Source organism: Styela clava, chromosome 3, assembly GCF_964204865.1.
Source record: "Styela clava chromosome 3, kaStyClav1.hap1.2, whole genome shotgun sequence".
NCBI classification, from domain to species: domain Eukaryota; kingdom Metazoa; phylum Chordata; class Ascidiacea; order Stolidobranchia; family Styelidae; genus Styela; species Styela clava.
The window spans coordinates 6,438,055-6,462,299 of NC_135252.1; the positions used below are offsets into that span (position 1 = coordinate 6,438,055).

Below are 24,245 nucleotides of genomic sequence, written 5' to 3' on the forward strand. Positions count from 1 at the left end.
AAACCACAATTCAAATAGATGTCTTCAGAATGTTGGAGAGGTTGCGTAGAGATATATTTGAAAACATGCTAGTTTTAGTAATTCACTTAAGTATATATACATATATAGCATGTACGAGAAACTGATGGTACTGAATAGTTTTTTAGTTCACAGAAATGTTTTATGATTTCATCTCATAGACGCATGTGAGTTGATTGCTCGAGGAAGAGATCAACTTTCGTATATATATCGAGTGTGGAATGGTCAAAAAGAAATACCCGATGGTTTTTTCCTTGTAAGCTCAAGATTTCTTTACCCAAATTTGAATTTTGTTTCAAAGCTGCTCAGGCTTGTTCATTTGGCAATATGTTTTAATAGTTTGGGTAAACGGTAGGCCATAAAACTTCAGATGACGAATACTTGTTCAAACAGTTACGCCCATTATTTCGTTTACTCAGAAATAATAGTTTAACTTCCGTCTTGTAATTATTGTTTGAAAAGGAAGTATGGAACTAATCAATATAGGGCCCACGATTGTTTTTTGACATAGTCGCAGTCCTCAAATGAGAAATGAATACCTTACTCACCTAAAAACGAGAATCTTAGCTATACCAGGTTTAATCTCTGATATACATCTGTAAGCTTCACTTCGGAAAGTTTTAGTTGCTATGCGCTTCTGAGTGTTTAAAGGTTGTTAAGGAAGATCTATTTATTCTATTGTAGACAAGTATATTGGCTCACCTTCTTTGTTTTCTGTACTTATCCAAGTTATAATAATAAAAAGTGCAGTCTGCAATTTTCCTAAAGATGACTGCCGCTCAAACTGCCCTACCACTTCGTCATTTCTATCCCCAGATAGAAGGATCCGAGCATCTTTCACAAAATTTGGCTTCCAATGAAATATTTACTCCATTCCAACCTGACAGAATCACGGTCAGTCCATCCAGGTAAGTTGTAAACTAAAACTACTTTGTCTTGAACATCGTGGTCAATGCCGCATGCACAATGAGGTTACTTCAGGTCTGTGATAACTCAAGCAGACCTACATGAAAACTATCGAAAATTTCTCGTAATTACCACTAATTGTGCCAAGCGGTAACGGTACATTAAATTGGAATATTGCCCTCGTATATCACGATTTCAGCTAAAAGATATATTTCTTCGCGCAAGAGCAGAGCATTAAAATGGGTAAATCACATGGTAGCGAATCGTTTTCTGCCTCATGGTTCCAGTTCTACGTCATGATCTAACCCAGGGATGGCGAACCACTGACCCGCGGGTCACAAAGTGACCCACCGCATTTTATCCCTGACCCGCCAAGGCACGAATAAATTTAAAAAAATGCTAACATATCAGTGATAAAAATTTATAAAACCGGCCTTGAATTAATTCAACAATTAATAAACTATCATAATGTACCGTCAGTTAGGCTGCGATCGCTCATATTCAAATGTGGATTCAAATGGACAAATGTTTCAAAGTCTGCACCGCTGTGTACCGTTATTCATTTATTGGCTCTGACATCGTTTATAAAACAACAATGCAATTAATCTGTTCATTTCTCGCAACGTCTTGTTTTTTTTCGGAAGTACATCTGTATACTGTTTTAGGGGTTATACGAGAACTAGATGTTACCTTGCATTTTATTAGTTTCTCGCCTACAATGCCATTGAGAAAACAAAATATTTCAAACTTGAAATGAAAACCTAGGAATCTGAAATACCAATTGGGCAGTGTAAAAGTGTCTTAATGTGGCTGAAAGCTGATCAAAAAATATAACACTATCAGAGTGGAATTCCCTCCAACTCTTTGCAATAATTTGCCACATAATCATAAACGTTTTTGGTAATTCATATTCGTTATTTCGTACTCTAATTTCATGAAATCGAGTGCCATATAAAGTCCCTGATAGAAGCGTTGCATAAGTAAAGCTCAAAACTACACCAACACCAACAGAAGCTTATAAGATTTGTTTCAGAAGTTTCATAATTATAGTTACAAACATTGATTAAGTAACTGTGACCCACTCTCTTCTGTTACGCGATAAAAATATAATTTTTGACCCCTTCATTGAAAGGTTCGCCATCCCTGACCTAACCTAACGTTTTTTCTAGTGGTGTACTAGTTCTGCGTCCAAATCAAATTTTCTAATAAGCGTTGCAAGATATCTAATCAGTCTTCAACTTGCGCGTAAAAATTATTTAAATATCTAAAGTTTACATTATATTTCCAGCTTTGAACGGTACCGAGCAGGCATTGAAAAGCAGCCGAGATTGCCATGGGGAAGACTTCGTGATTATGGAGGGCTGCAAAAAGTTCAGATTCCAGACGAATTTATAAAACTGAAAACTTATCCACCAGACGTCGTGCAAAAGGTTTGCTGTCGCAATTATTGACCAACTATCGATAGCACGCTGGCTGTTTGCAATCTTTTGAAAGCATACTATCCCGGAAAGATTTTAAGCTAACCAACTTTATCATTCTGCACAGGGGCATCGACATTACGGATCTGGTGCCAGCGATCCGCGTGACCTGGCTGAACAACAGTTTTATGACATCACACACTTACAGAAAAGCCACGTGAGATCGAATGATCAGTTACTGCCCAACACACCCTCCAAGCATATGAAGTAAATTATATTTTGGTTTTACATTGTTAAATTCTTGAAACAGCTTATTTATGTTTTCATTCTATCAGTAGATTGATATTTTAATTGAAAACGCATAGCTAATCAATTGCTAAGCGTGTGTTATCGATCATGATTTGTCAAAACGGAACTGTTTATTTTTTCATGACCAGCATTACAATGACATAACAAGGACTATGGTATACCTTTATGAGACCATCTCCCACCCTACAGTATATTTTCTAAGTATAATTGTATTTCAATGTCCAGAAAATGGCACATATACCAGTGCAGATGGTCGAAGTTACGAACAGTTTAATCGCTAATGGGAAAATATCTGAACCCCCGAAATTTGGAAACAACTTTCTGAGAGGAAAACCCGGGAAGCATACTCGCCCTTTGGATCATGGGCACCTGCAGCCATAAACAGTATATGCTGGCACTTATCATTGATTGTTTTGATCTTCATTTGATTGTCAATTTTTATTTACACCATATTACGCCACTGCAAGCCTACAATACAATGAACTAAAATTATATTTTAGCGAAAATCAGATTGACCTTCCGTTTCCTGCTGAACCACCATATTATTCCCACACATCACGATTTGCTCTCATTCCAAATTTCTCAAGTCCCGACGACCCTGCTGCAGGAGATCCTTCCAGAACTATGTCTCCACTTCATGCAAACGCATCCGCCAATCCGTATCAAGTTATGATAATTAATAAAACTAAAGGTAACAATTTTAATAGTAAATAAAAACTCGAGAAATTTTACTACTAAATTGGACTTGCTCATGAGTGTGATCAGGAAATCAGGAACTCGAAGATAAACTAATAACTGTCAATATATATAGCGATGACGTTTTGATGAAATGGAGCCTAATGGCAAAAAGACAATGTTATTCAGCAATGGGATGCAATTTTGGTTTGAAAATGGTTGTTTTTTTCAATCTTACTACTTCGAATATCTCAGTAAAATTCTGAAATGGTGGGTGAACTTATCTGTTTACTCTGCTTAAGATACTTCTTCTGCTGAATTCAATTAGAAAGATATTTTAGTGAAAGTAAAATTTACTATTTCAAGGTTCCCCGTATCGAAGAGAGCTTCAAGAATATCCATTCGAAAGTGATAAGAAGGCTCTGACTTGGAATGGAGAAAGGGATTTCTATCAATTGATGAAATCACCTTCAGGGGGAAAACAACCATACTATCCGAGTCCTCCCAAAGTGGTAACAATTTTCAGTAAAATATTTTTTTAACTCGTAATGATTTGGAAAACTATATTTTACTGAAAAACAAATTAGGGATTGTTATACTGGGTTTTGTTTAATTTTTGAATTTTCGTTGGTCATACACAAACATGAGTTTATCAAAATTTACGTAATTGGGTCAATACTGATTCCTGTATGTTGATTTCTTTACTACTTTCTCACTGTTTATTAGGTTCATCCAAATTTACGCCTAAGAGATGAAAATCAACGCATTGAACTAAGAACAGCAAATTCTCTGCGTAATGTTGAGAGAGATCAGTGGAAAACAGTTTATCAATATAATTACACAGGTAAAAGACAAACCATAAATTGATAAAATTTACAACGTGTGGCGTCTCATTTTTGTGTAACAAAACGGATTATATAAGATTTCTTGATACTTTTAACTCTTTTTTTGACACCAAACTAAAAATTTTACTACCATGAGTGCCAAAAAAATATATATATGCGAATTTATAATAAAAGAAGTGACAAGTTGCATCGAATTTACAATATTTATTTTTTGTTTTGCCAAACAGGTTACGGAGAGTCAAACGCAATGCATCTAGATGACTACCATAAGAAAGCGGTCGCTGAAATAACTGAATTCCGTGATGCAAGAAACGACGAATTGGTAATCGGATTAATCAAAATTATTGGTATTAGAAATATTATCCGTTGAAGAATATATATATATATAGTGATCTGTTGAGACTTTTTATAGTATATTCTTTTATTTAGTATATTCTCGAAGAGATGGGGATAAAATTAAAAAAAAAATTGCGATCTGTATGACGTCTACAACATGAATAACGATCTTTGGGGGTCTTTTATTTGTTTTGTTTTTGCATTGTTTTCATTTATATATATATATATATATATACAAATTTAAGACAAACATTTTTAACATTATTTTATTAATTAAATATATCAGAATGAGTTAGAATTTTGTGCCTTCAATAACAGATATATTATTGCCGTGCTGATTTTATTAGGCTCAAATGTATTTATTTATATTTGATACAATTTTATATATATGTTACATAAATATTTACATATTTGCAGGTACCCAAAACTGCCCCAACTTTCTCTTCCCCTCGCCCCCAGGAAGGGAGATACGCTAGACTTTATCAAAACAGAAAACAAATTTCAGCGCCCATTCGATATCCGGATGAAAATCCATATCCGGATTCACCAGATGTCATGGATATACGGGAATATTCGTCACTCCCTGACAAGTCACCAAGTTCTAGAAGTAAAGACGAATGGTAAGTGGTATTAGTTTAAAAATAAAAACGGAATATCACTCACCCCGAGCGTAGTCAGCCCAAATTTTTTCAAGGGACAATTGGGGGGGGGGGGGTGTGCCTTTTGCTCCGAAGAAGCCAGATAAAAGTAGCCACTGATATCTAACAATATCTTGAAAAGTCGCTCTACAGACATACTTCGTTGTCGAAGGTGATTATAAAAGGCATATGAGCGCAAATTTTCATCATTCTCGTTTTGTTCATTTGGTGGAAGGATTATTGATTGAGCAAGCCGAGAAACGTCCGGTTTTCAGTAATTCGTTCAAGTCGATTTCATCTCCGGTCTCTACTATGAATAGGCAAGAATTTTCTATTGTCAGTCAAAGTTTTGAAATATTCAGTTACAAATCTTGTTTAGATTCAAACATGATCAATATAGTGATGAATTGACCAATAAATGAACTCAGTGCAGAATACTCTATGGCTATAGTGCGCAGGAAAGTTTTGGGGATACAAGAAATCCCTCTAATAACAATATATATATACAGGTACAGAAAGAGGTCCGCAACTACCGCTGGAAATTATAAGAAAGGTGAATCCGAAAATAACGACGATGAGGGAGAAGAAGTCAAATGGAAAACATATCAACTGGCCCAGACACCGGACTATGGTAAAATATATTGTTTAAAGTTATTTGGAGGTGAACCAATTGGGTATTCTTGAGCGCAATTACTTCAAAAGCTGCCAAATTGAATTATACTGTTAAATATTTGTCGACAGCAGGTTCACGTGTGACAACTTTTGCAGAGAAATGGGAAATAAAAAACAATCACTGCATTGCAGAGAAAAATATAAAGTTTTGTTACGTCTCAAGTTTCATTAGTTCATTATGAGTTCATTCAATATGAGATGAATTGAGTCGTTATTATAGAATGAAAACTCATAATTGAAGCCGTTCCAAAACATAGATTTATATCAGATCCATGGTATAATGACATGTGCATTTTACAGGTATATCATCTGTTGTAATGAAAAGAGTTTCCGAGCCGGACCCATTCAAGTCTGGAGAATACGACCATTTACCTAAAAGCATTCAAGAACAAGAACGAAAAGCAGAAGCCAGACAATCTTATCTTAAAGATTATGATGCAGAGAGAACAGAAAAATTCAAGGTTTGCATCTACAACTTTCTCTGATAATTTCTAATTTCCATTGCAGAGAATTGGATTAATTCCCTGTAAATGTTATCAAATTGTTAAAAGACCCCACAATTAACACTCCTGTAAAATACGTCCTTAACTGGAGACAGAATAATTTAAATCAGGAAAGCTTACAGATCGCACCATAAAATTGTAATAATATTCATAACAATCTGTAACATGAAATCACTTCAAATCACCAAGAGTATACAACACTTTCATTATTCGAACGAGTTATTGATTTTCAAGCAGAATTATGACATCCGATATCTCAGTGAACTGGAATCCAACTGAACTTGCTCAGATGAACTGTGATCTCAAAGTCACCAAATTTAACGCAAAATATTTTTTCAGGAAATTGATCGATTCCATAAACAGAGACAACTTGAATTGCAATATTTAGCAGAACATGACATGCACGCTTTACGAAATAAAACTGATCAAATGGGAAACAGAGTCGAACCCAAAGCGATGGATCAACATGCTATGCAAGTAGGTTCCACAATTTTAATTTTGTTGAATGTATATTATATATAACCTAATAAGAATAAGATTCCCATGTTCAATCTTTTTCGCTTTGCGTGATTGTATGCGCATCGTACTGAGTGTTAGGAATACGCTCGCCACTCACCTCTCATTACCATGCGTGGGTTCGAAGGTTCGAATCTCATGCGGGAACAGTTGTGAGCGGGAGGATTGTTGGACTCTTTGCCACTGTAGAGGTGGTTCACGTAAGCGCTGGTCAGTTACGACTACCTCCACCATCAAGTCCGCGCTTCCGAAAACAATAACTGACTAACTAATCCCATACCCGACATGGACTGGTAATCGGGCGAGAGTTCGTGGTTTATCATATGTTTATTATATAGGTGTCCTACCGGCTTTCCTCTTCCCCGGAATAAATATGTGAATTCTATCCTACCCTATAATGCTAGTGTGTGTTAGAGATTCATTTCACTCACATTAGTATTTTTTGCAAATGCTATCTTAATGGTGAGTTTGATTCATATCATTCAACATTTGACATTCTGCTTCTGATGTTGTTCCTGGGGTTATTAGGTAAGGTGCTGACACTGCTGAATGACCGGAATATTTTTTTTTCTTTAAAATAACTGTTTTAATATTTTCTGTTCAATCTATTTCCATGAACAGCTTGATAGATATTTGATTTTACGAGACAATGCATTAAAAGAAGTTAAACTGAATCTTCACATATTTCGATTCTCGAGGCGCGTACTGATTTAAAGCATTGGTTTGAAGCTTCAAGTGACTTGATTAGATGAATTTTTAATAATTGCTCTATGATCGCGTAGTAGGTAAAGCGTTTGATGTACTTCTGTTAGCTTCCTAAATAAAAGATTTTGGTCCAGCCTCCACGCCCACTACCTGGCTCAAAGTGCATTATATTGGGTAGATGATGTTGAAAAATCCCTATTTTTGTTAAAAAGTAGGCCTACCTGCTATCATTTCAGCAATTGCTGTTATAGAGCTTCGTGAATTTGTGACACCACTTCATAAAAATCTACTTTTTCAGTCGCTAGTAGACGATTCTCGAATGCAAAGTCTGAATACTTCGGGATATGAAAGTTCAGAAAGATTTGACACTGGATTAGACATCAGCACCAAGAAAATATCCGATGCGGGACTTTTGACCGACATGCACGATAGGTCAGATTAAATGTAATCTAGTTAGGCTTGCAAAAAATGAATATGAAAAATTAGACAACTTTATTATAAGTATTTAAATTTGAATATTCGGCTTAATTTTTGGCAAAACTGATAACAGGATCGAATAAGGTAAATTTCACGCCAATTTGTCAAAACTTGCATTTTAGCTTCAATATTCATTGACCTGGATTCTTAGTCCCATTAAAATTCATTATGAAGGGGTTTTAAAAATATTAATTTAATGTTTGAAAGCTCAATATTATTGTTCTTTTCATTCAAATCGACCAAAACGATATATTAACAAAATCTCCATCCTTCCTAATGCCTTTCTCAAATACAACAAAATCACGTATATTTTTTACACAGGCAATTAGATGGCTACAAAAATATAAGTGATTCCTGGATACGAGATATACCTAAGGTTGAATCACCGAGGCAAAATCACGCAGGTCTACTAGACAGTTACGTAAACCGTTCAAATCCATTTTCATTGAGTTTGAATAGCGCAAGAGGTCCAGCAACTGCTCGTACTGGAGAGGGTTCACTGAGAAGAAGTGCATCAACAGGATCGATACTAAAAACTCCTGGATCTCCACCTAGAACTGGAGCTAGCAAAAGTATTTCTTTCAGCGAGGTAGGATTGGAATTTCACTCACACATTCACACTTTAAATATAGGCAAATACTCGATCCAGTAACAAGTCGCTGAAGAGTTATTTCTTTATTTTTTGTTCAAATTTTCAAATCAAATAAGTCATTCGATCTTCATGTTCATATATCTGAGCATTGTTCTCTTGTTTGGTCCAGTATTCGTATCAGTTTTAGTATAATTTATTAAATTCTAGTTTGCTAATTTTGAACTCAAGTCTATGACTAAACATGACTCGACAAGCCCGACGTGCCTACAAATCTAAGTAGCAGTGTTCTGCGTTGGCCATGAAGATAAAGTATATTTAAAACACGAATAAAGAAACTAATAACGTTTTGAAAGACCACCCACGAGTTCGAAAAGATTCCCAGAAGGGTACATGTTTTGATTGATTTGATTACAAACTTACGTTTAAATGTAGCTCTGTACGCCCATAATAAATTGTTATTGTCCGAAAACGATATTATAACACGACTTTATAAACAGGTTGTGCGTGTGGTTTCATCCGAGTACGGAGATAAATTTCGAGTGACAACTTCTCCACTGAACAGAAGAGATGGAAATCTGACCAAGAAAGAAAGAAAATTGCACAATTTAAGAAGTCCGACACCATTGCCAACACCCATAAGAAATCGTCGCGAACCATCAATACATTCAAGTAAGCTGTGGTGTAGTTACAGATTAACAGGTGCACTTTACCTATGTTTGAGTTATATTAAATTCATACGTTTCAAAAACCTACATTTACTCATGTCTATTGAGGTTATTTTCAACCGATGTTACGCTGGCCTAGGTTCGAAAACTTTTATTTGTACGTTTGCTCTTTCCAGCCATAAATTCTAATTTGGTAGATCTTCATTCAATTTAGTTCATGAGCTATTGGTCTTTGCGTTATTCCTTTTCTATGTCAAAAATCTAGACAGGAATCAAAATAATTATTAGACAATCGGATCTTTTATTTTCTGGAAAAAAAAAATGGAATTTTTATTTGCTGTTCAGCAAGCAATTTATGATGGCAAAAGTTTTCAACGAAACGAAAGGGTTGAAAATCACTCGTCTGTCGTAGCACCACAATTCTGGATATTTTTCTAATTGGCCCGCGATGGGCCCGGTGATTATATAATGTACTCTGAAACCTTGCTTTGTTACATAAACATAATGTTGCAATCATTTATATAGAAGCTACTCACATAAACTCTAATTTCAAACATGAATTAGGCCAAAGGATATACGGCAAAAGAAAATTTCAATGAATACAATTTTGTAAATATTGATATACATTTATTTAAAGATATTTCGCCTCGCGGTCCGGTTTTGAGAAGTTCGAACGATTTTCCTCAAAGAAATACTGCACCTACTCCACATCACAATTGGAGATGGAATTACGATACTCGTTCCAGCGCGGAATTTGACCCAATGGTTTGGACACCACGACCAAGCACAACAATGCCACAAACATCTCTTCTAGGTATTCAAGATAATTGGACCAAGGTAAATGATATGTATTAACCTATAATGTCACCCCTATTTACAAATGGGATTTGAATGTTATCGATCGAGTAAGGTAGCCCCAGTAACATATAAAGTCGCGGTCCATCGGATGTTGAAGCATATCATCAGACTGGAGCGAAGCGATAGCGAGCAAAATGACTTATTCTGAGGGAAAGGGGAAAGATTCCGTTACTTTCAAACCTTATATTGTGTCATTTGCAGTTGTTGCCCCTAAAAGATCGGGGGCGAAATCGCAAAACCCTCAATAAAAAATGTAATAAGCAGTAAGCTACAAATAACAGATAGTGAGGCGAAAGTATGTTTTATTCAAAAAACACGTTGAAAATACGTGGGTGGAACGTAAATAATGAAATAAATAACAAGTTTTGAAAACAAGCAAAATTTGTTGTTATTTTTATTAGTGCAGATGTTTTTTGGCTGGCAAAATAAGAAATGTAAATATCCAAAATAAGGCAGGCAAGATCGAATCTAACAAATATTTTTATTTTTAATTAGCTTCATACCCCCTCAAAAATTGTCTACGCGTCCCCAACCGTTTGAGAACCACTGAGATAGACTATATGTTTTGATAAAAGCAAAAACTACACGAACTAATACTTTTTTAGACTGATGCACATCGTCGATTCCACAAAGACTTCCCCGAACAAGCTCCAGATTTTCGTGACAACACTCGTTTATATGAATTAGCAGATAAATCTGCTGATCTTCGCTTCACAAGATCTGCACAACACAGAGAAAAACGACACAAATTTTACGGCTTTAACAGTTATGATTTCTACAACGGAAATCTAGTGATGTAAAGAAAAATTCCTAGACTGAGAAAATTTGTGCATTGTACATCAATGCATGCATGGTTTTTCATAAGCAAATTAGTATAATCCACCGCAAGATAATTTAGTCAAAAATACTCATTTGGAATTGATTAGTAGTTCGTTGTTGAATGAACTTCTTTGTATCCAATTTGCATGGTTTTTATGGCTGGACTTCAATAAATATGGTCACTAGATATACAAATTTTTCAATGAGAGCGAGGAAAAATAGGGTTTCAAACTTCTTGAACTCTATGAATTGATTATAGCATCTTACATAAAGAATTTTTGACCGACAAATAGCTAAATGGTATTGTTATTTCATTTGCAAGTTATGCTTAGCAAATAAGCAAACATCTGACTATTTATTTGTACTGATATCTGAGAAAAACCACTTTATTGTTTTTAGTCGTTTATCAGTTTTTTGCTTATATTCGTTGAAATCGATTACACGGAAATTCTTATTTGCACTTAACAGAATATTTTATTCATTGAGATTATATATTTGTTTTGATCTTTATTGCCTTCTCGATTTTAAATGATTTCATAAATTAAATCTTCTTATTTTGTTTAGATCAAGTGATTTTTTTACAATTAGGGTTAATTCAATGACCGATAAAATTATACCGATTATTCTTGGTTGCGTGAAAAGTTGTTTATTTCCGAAAGCAATTTACTCGTAGGGCTGGGAATTTTAGGGAAAACTTTTTAACCGTTAATCGGCTAAAATCATCTGATTAACCGTAACATGAAGTTTGATATAATAAGTTCAGATTTAGGATTGTTACGTCACACTGGTTTCAACGCAGTTTTGAGTGTTTTTGTCCTGGCATCGATCGATATCGTTCACGGATCGAGATAGTCCCATAGTCACTCTACAGCAGGAGATATGCATCGTACTCCGGACATATGGAAGTATTTTCGCCAGAGGATCAATATGAGGCGTTTTAGCGTGAACCAGCAAAAAAGACAAATTGTGACCCACTGAAGTGGTGGGAAGTTAACATTCAAATTTAAGAAATATGTGGAAATGGAGCAAAAATATATGTTCTGTGTATCTGACAGCGTTCGTCACTACTTCACGAAAATGTCAATATAATAATATTCCTGTGACAGAATGCGCATTTGTTGAATGAATTAGTGAGTTAATAATTGATATCGTGATATTCTTTTGAATTAAACGCCACGGGAGATGAACTAATCATATTCGAAGAAAATGTACAGTATAAAGGAGAGAGAGATTTTATTTTGTTTAACCATTCCCAGTCCTACTTTAGCGTATTAGTACGATTACTGAACAGTATACCTCAGTATAACAACCCATTTAGCATTTCTTATTACGTAGCCACCACGACACACTTGGTATTTAAACATCCATCCGTTGATAAGGTCGTCATAAATTTTTAATTTGTTTGAAAATGGCAAGAAACAGATAGCACAAGGAACGATGGGTGAATAATAGTTTCCCAAGCTATTTTATCGATGAAAATATTTGTCGTTCCAAGAACTCTTTTCAAACTAAATTCAAAAGCCAGTTTCGATTATAGAATATTTTCAATATGATTCATTCAAGTTTTCATGTATCCATCGATGCCTCAGCTGAGCACTGATTTTTTCTGTAAAGATTGCCAAATAAGAGTGATGGAATGCCACGTAGTGGTGCGAAATACAAAAGGCTAAATTTATGGTGGAACATCGCACCGCCAGACTCTGAATAAATCTGCAATGAATTAAAAAGCCTCCTAGCGACTTTCATATTTTTAAATTAACTGATTCCAGTAGTTGCAGATAAAAGCGTTTTTTTCACAATAAAAATACCAAATCTAACAAGAACATACAAAAGGCTAAATTTATGGTGGAACATCGCACCGCCAGACTCTGAATAAATCTGCAATGAATTAAAAAGCCTCCTAGCGACTTTCATATTTTTAAATTAACTGATTCCAGTAGTTGCAGATAAAAGCGTTTTTTTCACAATAAAAATACCAAATCTAACAAGAACATCAACTTTGCAAAATGATCCAAAGATTTCACTTCATCTCTAATAACGTAATCCACCTAACCTTAAAGTCAAAAAATTGCGTACTGCTCTTGGTATCTTGAGTACTTATCGTTCTTCGCCATTGATCTATGATCTGTATATTGAAAGAAAAAATTAGTCATAATTTTCATGTTCAACTTCATAATATAATAAATATATATACACTTTTAAAACATGATTTCCACTATAGATATCTTCAGATGTCCCAACAGTCAGTCATCGAATGGGAAAGCAATGAATTAATTTGAAAACCTGAAAATTCAAGGCGAATAGGATTATATCGATTGGTCTGAGCAGGGCCAGCCTTAGGCCACTGAAACCTATGTGGCGCATTAGACCTCGCATTTTTACAGGATAAGCTATATTTCCAGGAAATGAATAGTCCCCAAAGTTGCACAAATAAAATCTCTGAAGTTTAGGTTAAGTTACTTTAATGTTGGATTTATATTCAGTTGAGTTAATGCGATGTAAAGACGAATTCATTTTCTATTACAAAATGGTAATTTTCAATTTGTATCTTTATTTTCATTCAGACTGGGCCCAGCTCAGTCGGTTTGCATATATATATAGGTTCACACAACTGTTATGGCCGATCTTGGGATTGGTTTAGAATAAAGGGAAACTGTTGGCAAACTTTAACATGAATCTAATTAATTTAATATTGATGGATTACTGGTATGGTTTTCCCAAAAACAGAAAATTGTCTAAGTCGTATAACTAACTGCGTCATATATATATGGCTATACATACAACATCGATGTACGCATTTAGAAATACCGGAAATAAATGTCTGATCAATCATCGAGGTAATGCATATTAATGTAAAGAATTAAGGAAACAAATGAAACAGTTAATAGTTCATCATTGTAACGTCACATTCGACAGAAATGGAAACTATAGCATAATTACTATTTGTCAGTTTTAATAATTACGGATCAATAAGTGACATCATTGCAACGAAATTTACGCACAAGAAATAGTAAAATAAATGCAACAAAGCGCGGAAGATTGATGACAATGGATGTTGTTCAATAATTCATTTCATACTACGTATTACCCGAAAAAATTGTAAAAAGTCAAATTTCAAGAAAATGGTTCATCCTTCTCAAAACGTCGAACGAAATGTTTTGTTGACAAACATTATCGATAAAGCATCACAGCTATATACGCAGCACGTCGCTTTGCGATATTTTAAACGTATTGAAAGTAAAAGTAGGCAGGCTTTCGATCTAGATAACTGATGTTGAAGTACTTAGCCAGGCTATAAACTGAGTTGCAGTTAAACACAGCCAGGTTAGAGCCAGCTAATGAACTGAGTTCAATTGGTAGTACTATTTTATCGTCGTAGACAAAACTGGCTGTAGGGTTATAGGATCTTCTATTTTGATCGCGTGCTCGTCTGAGTCAGTCCCCACCATTTTGCTGTTTGATGTATAGGATGGTGTCCAACAATGCCAGTACCGTTGGTAAAGAGAAATTTACGGACATTGGCCTAAAAGATATGTTTATCTTGAATTTGACTTGTTTGAAAATAAGATCCTTATGTTTACGTATTTATTTCATTTCCGGGTAGTATTAAATGATGGTGTATAGCTCTCATATCTGGCGATGAAGTTAAACAATATTTGAAAATGAGTTTAATTCAAATGATGGTGCAAATGAGAAACGAATTTCTCGATAAATCGTAAAAGTGAAATGTTCTGGAAGTAAAAGCCGCAAAAGGTGATGTTTCCGACACAAATGAGATATTTGGGGTTTCGTCAAATAAACAATTTAGATTTGGTTCGGTAATTTCGGCAATATCAATTTAAACTTGTAATAATTGATTTTATTGTTTTTAAATAATTGTGCAGCCTTAGTGATACTACGATATAAACAGTATGCATTTAATATGTGTTAGACTCATCTTTATTTTTGGATTTTTCGCGAGTTACTCAATTTCCCAAGAGTTCAACGATGAAGGATGTTCGGTGGCCTTTTATCCTAAGACCGGCTGTATCGGAGAAGAAAGGTATTATTGAATTGGTAATATTGACCAGTGGTAATAGTTTTCCCCGCGGGTAAAAGTTTTTAAATTCATTTCATTGATTTGAGGTGATAAATATTCCTTTTAAGAACAATCTTACTTATGATGAAGCGTTTTTTCAATAACTTACATAATTACGCATGGCTGACGCTTTTGCTGATATTTCAGGCCGTCTTCAGCGAGTCCCGAGCTCACCCAAATTCAAGCCAGCCTTGCACGCTTCCGGTGCGCCATCCGGCCCTACTGCCTCAGTAATCGATGTAAGATAAGGCTGATCCGATGCTCAGCAAATTTACCCCATGGGTTTTAGTAAAAAAAATCGTTGTGGCTCAAAATATGAAGCTCTAATTTCAACTGATTTAAACAAAATGAAACATTGACAGGCACATTTATCTGCAATTCCTGAACTGTTCCTCCTCGTCAGCAACAGTTAGTAGAGCCTACTTCAACTGGTTCCGCTTGACTACACGTAAAGGAGAAATGATTCGGGACGACACCGATTCCTCATACCCAGTGATGTGGAAGGAATTAATTATACCAAGTATTAAATTATGCTGTTAGTTCTTAGTCTCTGTTTTGACCGTACCTTTATCCCAAACAAGATTCTGAATAGGATGCACGGTTTACAAAGCAGAACTTGAAAATTGGGTGTGGGTGATTTATAACACATATATGTGTAACGATTTATAAAAAAATATAATCCCATATATATTATAAAATTATTTCAAATTTTTGTTTCTAAAGGTATTGCATACTCATTTTTCAGAACTTTTCAAGTTCAATTTTATTGCTACTCAACGCACCCTTTTTTCCTTTTTGTCACCCACTGCAGATTTTTTGGTTTCAATGAAATGAAACAACTATATTTTGTGACATAGATACAATAGAATCTGTAACTCTATTTTTTCAGAATATTACAGACGGAAAGGGTACGTAACCGCCTACTACAGAAGGTCATTACGGGACTATAAAAACAATGCAATTCAGATGGTGATACCGGGATGTGATAACCCTTGACAACGCAATTTATAATACAATTTTGGACTCATTTCTTGCATCTTGCTCAATCTGCTTATTTTCCCTCACGATTTTCAGTTACATACCTAACGGACCTCTCTTATGTTTATGTTACTTGTCAATACAATATTTTTTCGAATGTTTACGGAATTTATATGTCTTCATTACGATGTTGTCATGAGCTTTAAAATGTAAACGAATATGTTCCTTTATAGTTTAGACCAGTGGTTCCCAAACTTTTTTGACCATCGCCCCCCTAAAGTAGTTTATACAACTTCATCGCCCCCCTGCACTACAAAAAAATATAAAGTCAGAAACGAATTTATTACAGACCAAATAAGAAGACAAATCATAGTTTATAGTGTTTTTTAATGAGATAGATGAGCTTGGTGTTCTTCAGCGAGTTTTGTTTATATCTAAAATTACCCCATTTACTGATGGAAAGGTGATTTCATTGTTCTAATAGCAATAGTAGCACGGCTGAAAACCCCTTTTTCACCATATAATAGGTCGGAAATGAAAGAATCCAGGGTCCTACCTCCTCAAAAACCGCCGTGTACTCTTGCCTTATAGCATTTCACTTCCTAAATTCACCCCATTTCACATTAAAATAATAAGAACAAAGTTAATTTTCCAAACTTATAATAATGATTTTCGTACATTTCATTCATTCGTACAGCCTGATGACCTGCACCAAAATATTTCGGAAAAATCCCCGATTCCTCATCCTATCACGGCCTCCAGTCCATAATTAACCAGCCATTTTTTTGGATTCATGGACTCGGATGTGGAAGAAGCCGTGACTGACTATCGGCTACGGCCCAGGGGTCGGCAAATTTTATGTCGATCGCAGGACAAAATTCAGGGTTGCTAGTCTTTTGCGGGTAGCATATATTTTTTGAGAGTTAAAAACGGAACACACGCGAAAACTGCGACAATCGTGAACTCAACTCAGTCGTCTTATTAAAAAAATTTTACAATGACATTTAATGTGACACTGTCTTGTTGCTGAATCACGCTGGATAGCTTTACGACGCCAAGATTAAAACATTTTCTAAATGGGCATCACCAAACCCACTTCTTTGCTTGTTCTTTGTAATGTTCATTTTCGAAAATAATGGTTTGCACAAATATGTACTTCCAAACATCGAAGTGAATATTTTCGCACGATTTGTGAAATTTTTGATAAATATATATTTTCTTTAAGAAGATACATTCTTACAAAAATCAAGCATGATGAATCTCCCGAATATGAATATGAATTTTATTTCCTTATTGCTTTGCAATATATTCGAATATTTACTGCGCTATTGAACCCCTGCACTCAGCATCAACTTTTCTGCGTGTTTCCATTTGTCTAATTATAATTAAATTGTAGGCTCGTTAAACGAGTGGCTGTTCACTAAATTGTTAGGATATAGTATAATTTACTCTAAACGTGTCTCACGATAAATTCTGTTACGTAAAAAAATGTAATTTACTCCTCGAGCGTAGATTATAAATAAAAATTTTCATCGTCAAAACCGCCGTTTGGATATTTCCCCGGACATAGACTTCCTTGTTTACTTCGTGACATTGGCCAATCAGCAAGATGCAAAAAACGTAACAATGCCCCTTTTGCAGGCGCTCAGACACTCTCACTCGGACAGATTTCAGGGGTGGTCGTGAGCACTACCTCATTTTCACGTTTTTGAAGTATATTCGTTAGTATTTAGTTGTTTTTCGGAAATTTAAATATAAATCAAATAAGTCAATGATTACTTTGTCTTTCTATGAGTTTCAGTTTAAATACAGCAATCAAAAATTAGTGTAGAAATAGCTGTGATAGACTAGGCTAAAATTCTTTATCGGTACTTTTAAAAAGCAGATTGTTAAATGGTGTGTATTAGAATGATAGTTTGAATCAAATACCCCATTTTACAGGCCACAGCTCGCGAAACCACTCTTAAAATAAGCACCGAAAATTTTAAAATGGTAAAGTATGGAAAGAATTTTCCGCGGTCAAAGGTCGGGGAAAGGTCCATTCAGTGAATCGTCCCGGGCCAGATTATTTTACTTCGGCAGTATTTTGCCGACCACTGGGATACGCAAACTACCTTACCTTACTGCAAAGACGAGACCAGTAATCCTTTCGCGTGTGAATATCGCCCACATGATTCAAGTCTGCGAATGCACACAAAGTACAGAATTAAGTGCGCCGAACATAAAACAGCTTTCGCGAAATCGCCCCCTTAGACTTTTTCGCCCCCCTCTGTATCGTTTTCGCCCACTGGGGGGCGATATCGCCCACTTTGGGAATCACTGGTTTAGACCACATGGTTTTCCCTCCTATTTTTCGATTACGACGAACTCGGGACTCTTTTTTCAAAAGTGGTGGTTTCCCCAACTTTTGACTTCAGAAACTCTTCATTTAAGTTTTTATGTTTAGTTTGAAAGTGATTTTGCAATTTGAGTTATATATATGTAAAATTATGATGTTTTTCAAAATCATAATTTTGTTTCAATTATAAAATAGTATCCATAAAAAACACAAAAAGCTGTACAGCCTGTAGCATATTCTAGCCAATTTTTAGATTACTAAAGCTAGACCTAAACTCACTTAAAATATAATAGCGCAAGTTGTCTATTTACACCGGCATTATATAAACATAACTAAAAACTCACAAGTGAAAAACTATAGAAAGAATGAGATATATATCGATGTTTATCAGCGCGCTGTATGAATGAAAATAAAAACCAGTATATATATTAAGGAAGGAATATCCGTTTCAAACAAAAGTAGGCTACTCTTGCCTTAACCGACTTCTTCCAGCTTTAAGTACAAAAATGCATTCAATCGGGTTATAAGTTGCGTGGAAAATTGTTTTTTTGCAACATCAACAACAACAAACCTAAAATATTTCGGATCTTTTGTACAAAGTCCCCGCCAACGCTCAAAATAAGAAAATTATCCAGTTAGATTTGGGAACGCAAACTGCACTGGATAATTACTAATTTCATATTTTAAAATGTGGCGGTGATGCTTTTCTCAACTCTCACATTTTTGCATTAGTGGCGGGGAACAACAACAACGATTCCATCACAAGAACGTTTCGTGCCCAAAAACTGTCTGAGCGGCTGGTTCAATTCCAATTGTTACGTCACTGTAAACCTCCAGCTGATTAGCCATTGAGACAGAGGTAAACAAGGCAGTCCATCACGTCACGTTGAAATATCCAGTAGTTTAATTGTATTGATGCTCTTAGGTCAATTTACGTTAGATAACAGCCAGAAATAATGGTAATGTAGATGTCATAGTACACAAGAGGGAATGCTTAGTGTTTGTCATCAGACAAAGAGGTTTGAAACGTAAATAACGTCGTTGCGCTAAACGCTAGTGCACCATGTTTATTTTGAAGAAGAGACTGGTTTGTAACGTTAACACGATTTTCATAACACGTCACGAGTTTTCATGTTTTTTTTTATTAGACTGTATATATTTATAACTAGGCCAAACCATTTGTATATAAATGGAGATGCGCAAATAGGTCACGATTTTGCGAAAGGCTTCGCGTATGAATGACTTTTAGAAAAACACGCCGGTTTTGAGTAAAATTTTTTCCTACGTCAATTCTGTATCGTTGTCGTTCATTTGTGCATTTCTTACAAACTAGCTGCTACTCTGTGAGTAGACTGAACATTTTGGATCGATGTTCTTATTTAGAAAAGTTCTTTTCGAGACTCAACCGCCGCCGCTCGCATTGTGTTACTGCAGTGGTTGTTTTCCCAGCATAGACTTCCTTGCTTATTTATGCAACATCGATCAATCAACAGAATGCCAAATATGACGTAACAATTGAATTTTTAGATGCTCTCTGACAAATTTTTAAGAATAGTTGTAAACATTAGACCAAGTAGTGTTACCGAATTTTAGATATATATAAATAGGCTTACAATACGTCTCGGTTGAGCCAGGACAGTCCCGGTTTTTCGCCGCCCCGGAAGTAAACCTGAATGTCCCGGTTTTCTGCAGTATGACAGTCGAAAATAATTTTTCAATTCGATACTATTACAAAATTGCTTTTTTAACGGAGGCAGCCGATTTACCACTGGTTTGCGTCTCACTTCACTAGTTCAGATAGAGAGAAAAATTGTTAGGCCATAGGATGCTCCAGAAGTATGCACACCAAGATTACGCACAACCTGAATTAAATCGGTATTATGTCGTCATAAGCAATTCCTTGGGTTGGAGTAATTTCGGAACACAAATTTTGCATTATTTATTGTATATGCACAAAGCAAAAATACAACAGTACATATTTGTAAAACTATTTAGCAAACGCCGTAATTAGGTAGTCATTAAAGTTATCGTCATAAAACTGTACCGCCATATACATTTGGACGTCAATTTTTAGAAAAAAGACGAAAAAAATCTAAAATAGCAACTGTGAAAATTGATAAATCGTGTTTTAATGCATTCGCGTACATAATATTATGGGTATAGTTTTATTATAAAAAATACGGTATATAGAATACAAACTTCTTTATAATGTTCTAATCTCAGGTGGGAGTATTTTCAAATTTCAATATTTTATAAATTCGGGCATCTAATCACTGAAATATTTATCTCTTGATATCATTTCAGCGATAACTCTCTGAATACTTAATCTCAAGCAGGAATAAATACTCATTTGCGACTATTGTTGTGGATTTTATCACAGTGAATACTACCTATGTTTATCATTTGATAAACCTTTATCATGATTTATTGCGTGTTGTTCCCAGTACGTTTTAGAAAGAGCCATAAGTCCGTTAAGTTCTTGTTGGATAGCATTTATTTTCCTTTCTAATTCTTGTTGGTGCCGAATTTTCATGCGATCGACGTCTTTGTTGTGTTCTTCAAGTTTGTCTTTTTCTTTTATAACGTGTTGGGCATCTACTTGATGAATCTTCAAAAAATATAAATATTAAACAACAGAGCAATTCTCAAATATATGGGCACGAAAGTTCAATGACCAAACGCAGTACCCGTAGCATATATCCCCTATATGTGAGGTATATGTATATATTGAAGTCTGTTATATGAATGTTCAAAAGCTTCAAATTTAAATTGTAAATGAAGTCCTACCACCGTAACAATTCGCATCCGTAACGGTAAGCCCACAGAGTCACTCGTCTCCATCAGTACAATTTCAATAATATTTGGGTTGGATATCTTGTAAATTTTGCATGTTTTAAGCACAAATTGTTGGCGTGGAAAAGACGCTGCTGGCACTATTCGCTGTACTCCGCATGCTGTGACTGAACCAGTGGTTCCCATACAGTGCGAAATATCGTCCGATTTCGTCAAGAATTACTTCTTACGTTACCCGCGTTTAGTACAAGGCGCTAAACGAGAAAGCAATGTTCAAATATATGAACACCACCAACAATAACAACTAGCACTCCATCAACAGCAAAACGAATAAACGACAGCAATATAGTCGAACTATCTATCTCACACCATGCGTAGAGCAATGCTTGGATCTATGGGCACTAAGATCAAATCACTAACCCAATGTCAGCAACATTAAAAGCGTTGCAACGATCAGTGTCGTTGTGGTGATTTATATGCGCAAATACAGTCGCTCCCGAAGTGTATTTACCAATATGGAGGTATCTAATTTTGTTCGCCTACTTTACATCAAGTTGTGTAAACTGTAAAGGGACTGAAACCTATGGTCAGGAGATATTCACTTGGCTAACACAGACAAACCCGACTCGTAATATAACTAAAATAAGTAATCGGAATACAAGCTCACGTATCACATTGATTAAATTTGCATATATTATTAATATTTTCCTTATTGTAGTTCGATGGTAATAAATTGAAATTTTTCTTCTCAGTGCGCCGTGATTTGTATTACAAGAGGTAAATGTGTCTCGAGCTTGAAAAGTTGGGAAACCTCTTTACTAGACCATAGGAAGCTTCATCTGATAACAATACATAATTATCCCATATAATAACATTTTCTCAAGTTTAGTCGTCTCCGATCCGTATTGAGTCGAGGGATAATCGAGATTCACTGGCGTCAATGCGACCAAAATCACAATAAAATCAATTTTGATGTACTCCGGCACTATGTAGTGGTTAGACTGTTTTGCTCCTAAGGCTATCGCTCTGAATAAAACAGAGCAAAAGCTTTCATCACAAGCCTCAAAAAACAACACGAGCACAAACGTGATCGTAATTCGGCTTTGAAAAAATAACCTTAGCGAGAAACATTTTATTTTTGTTTAATGGTTTAATGAAAACATTTAAATTCTACAAACCTGAGCGTCGAACTGTTTTCGAAATTTATCAACATCATGTGAATGTGATTCCTTCATAAGTTTTATTTCATGCCTATGTGTTGCTCCCAGCCATAATATATCTGAAATACGAAGGTTGAATATAAGATTGCTCAAGTGGTATATCGGGGTAACTGTTCATCAATATTCCAATAACAGTTGGGGCCGTATGGAATTTATTCTACTTTCACCGCCTGGCTAGTATTCATTCCACTTCACTGACATGATTATGGGTTACTGATAAAACATAACTTCGAGTTATCATCGCACGTACCTATTATATACGCCGCCGAATTAGTGCATGCGGACATGCATTGTTATTGTGTGGCCGTGAGATATTTAACACCCGTCGAATGCAGACCAGAGTTGGCTTGGATTTGAAATATCATTCAAAATCATGAGAATGCAAAACTATTACTTCAACACAAACGGCGTTCAGTGATACTTTACAGTCATTTCAAGGTACAAACAAGTGATGGGAATTTTAATACGTAAATTTTGAAACGCCAAATATAGCGTTAGCATCAGCGGCGAAGTACATAATCTGTTTGCTGCGGTCGTCTTCGTCTATACATAACGTCTAAAACAAAGAACAAGAACGTGTTCGCTGATTAACACGACATTTCCAGAACGGTTCGCTCGTGTCCCCTGCTTTCCACCGCTGTATATAAGATGCATCAAAATAATTGTCTGCTGTAAGAAGTCGATAATCAATTAACTTACCAGCTATTAGGAGAATGCATAAAATAAAAACTGCAATGAACAGCTCAACCACAATTGGTGAATCCTTTTGAACTCGTCGGAAGCTTCTGGCGAGACGTGTGAGCGGTTTACACCATCGAAATTTCACTGGTGGATATGACATTAGAAAATTTAAATATACATGTATCTAAAAATGAAACATATAAGACAAGGATTAAGATCCACAAATACCATTGGAAAAAGCACGTTAGGAATAAATTTGCGTCTTATCGTGGGTATGACCATCTGGTCAATCGATATGACTAATTTACAATATCGTAATGATTAGGTCAGTGCGTTAACTGGGTAACCATTCCCTCCCTTACAGATAGATATGTGAGAAAATGACAGATTATCGATTTGAAAATGTGTTCTAAAAAAGCGACGAAATCGAAATAAAATTTGTCAACGATTGCATTACTGGTGATACTGGTTTAATCAATATCGATAATGCGTGATGATTGTGATAACCTCAAGTACTTCCATCAAATGCGTTCTTCAAGTTAAAACTCGTCAATAGCTCATTCGCTTTAACATATGGCGGCATATGTACCAATCCAACTTGACCTATTCATGTTTTAATTTTCCGGAGTATAAAACAGAACGTCACGAAAGCATACTTCTGTCATTCCAAATGAATCATGCTCGGTTATGCTGATGAATCAATTTGGACCTAACACTTCGGGTACTCGAACGAGCTTTCCACGCTGGTACAACTTTTAAATCAACATCAATAAATTATTGATTACATTTTGCGACGCACATGACTGAATACCAGTATATGGCTTAACAATTAGAGCTGAGCTAAACACAGACAGCGATGACTGCTTGCATGTTCCCTCGGTCGAGTAAGTAAACAGCTTTCACTAAGTAAGGCGCTGACGGATACTGCCTGTTTATTGCGAACATTATAGTAATCGAAGCTATTCAAAGAAAGTTAGTGCTACTATTTACATTGCAAGCTAGCAACCTTTGGTAGTGCGCAACGGCAATAGCCAAGACTGTTATTTTGCCAACCCGAACACTCTCAAGGGATGTATCTGTCGTAAGACAACTGTTGAATAGGATAGCCCAAGGCATGACGAGGGTTGATATTAGCGTAAAAAATCCTGTCGCCTCGAGCGGAAAGTGTTGAGAGTGGAAAGTTGCGAAGCGTGTCGACGCAACTT

At 35.6% G+C, this 24,245-nt stretch overlaps 3 protein-coding genes across 3 annotated transcripts; 2 read left to right on the forward strand and 1 right to left on the reverse strand.

The window, feature by feature from the left end:
- The first annotated feature begins 750 nt into the window (after positions 1–750).
- LOC120342865 (uncharacterized) lies at positions 751–11,583 on the forward strand. The gene is made up of 16 exons (XM_039411855.2): positions 751–926; positions 2,213–2,354; positions 2,470–2,609; positions 3,152–3,342; positions 3,693–3,838; positions 4,053–4,170; positions 4,399–4,493; positions 4,925–5,127; positions 5,655–5,776; positions 6,118–6,278; positions 6,660–6,797; positions 7,840–7,973; positions 8,340–8,607; positions 9,108–9,279; positions 9,913–10,112; positions 10,739–11,583. Exons 1-16 carry the CDS (start codon positions 787–789, stop codon positions 10,931–10,933), a joined length of 2,565 nt encoding a protein of 854 aa, XP_039267789.2. The 5' UTR covers positions 751–786; the 3' UTR covers positions 10,934–11,583.
- A 3,260-nt stretch (positions 11,584–14,843) lies between these two features.
- Positions 14,844–16,954, forward strand: LOC120343137 (uncharacterized). Its single transcript, XM_039412253.2, has 3 exons — positions 14,844–14,994; positions 15,393–15,550; positions 15,920–16,954. Exons 1-3 carry the CDS (start codon positions 14,864–14,866, stop codon positions 16,024–16,026), a joined length of 396 nt encoding a protein of 131 aa, XP_039268187.1. The 5' UTR covers positions 14,844–14,863; the 3' UTR covers positions 16,027–16,954.
- Positions 16,955–20,246: 3,292 nt separating this feature from the next.
- Positions 20,247–23,239, reverse strand: LOC120343161 (uncharacterized). Its single transcript, XM_039412286.2, has 3 exons — positions 23,059–23,239; positions 22,318–22,418; positions 20,247–20,954 (listed from the first exon to the last, which is right to left on the reverse strand). Exons 1-3 carry the CDS (start codon positions 23,198–23,200, stop codon positions 20,733–20,735), a joined length of 465 nt encoding a protein of 154 aa, XP_039268220.1. The 5' UTR covers positions 23,201–23,239; the 3' UTR covers positions 20,247–20,732.
- Positions 23,240–24,245: the final 1,006 nt, after the last annotated feature.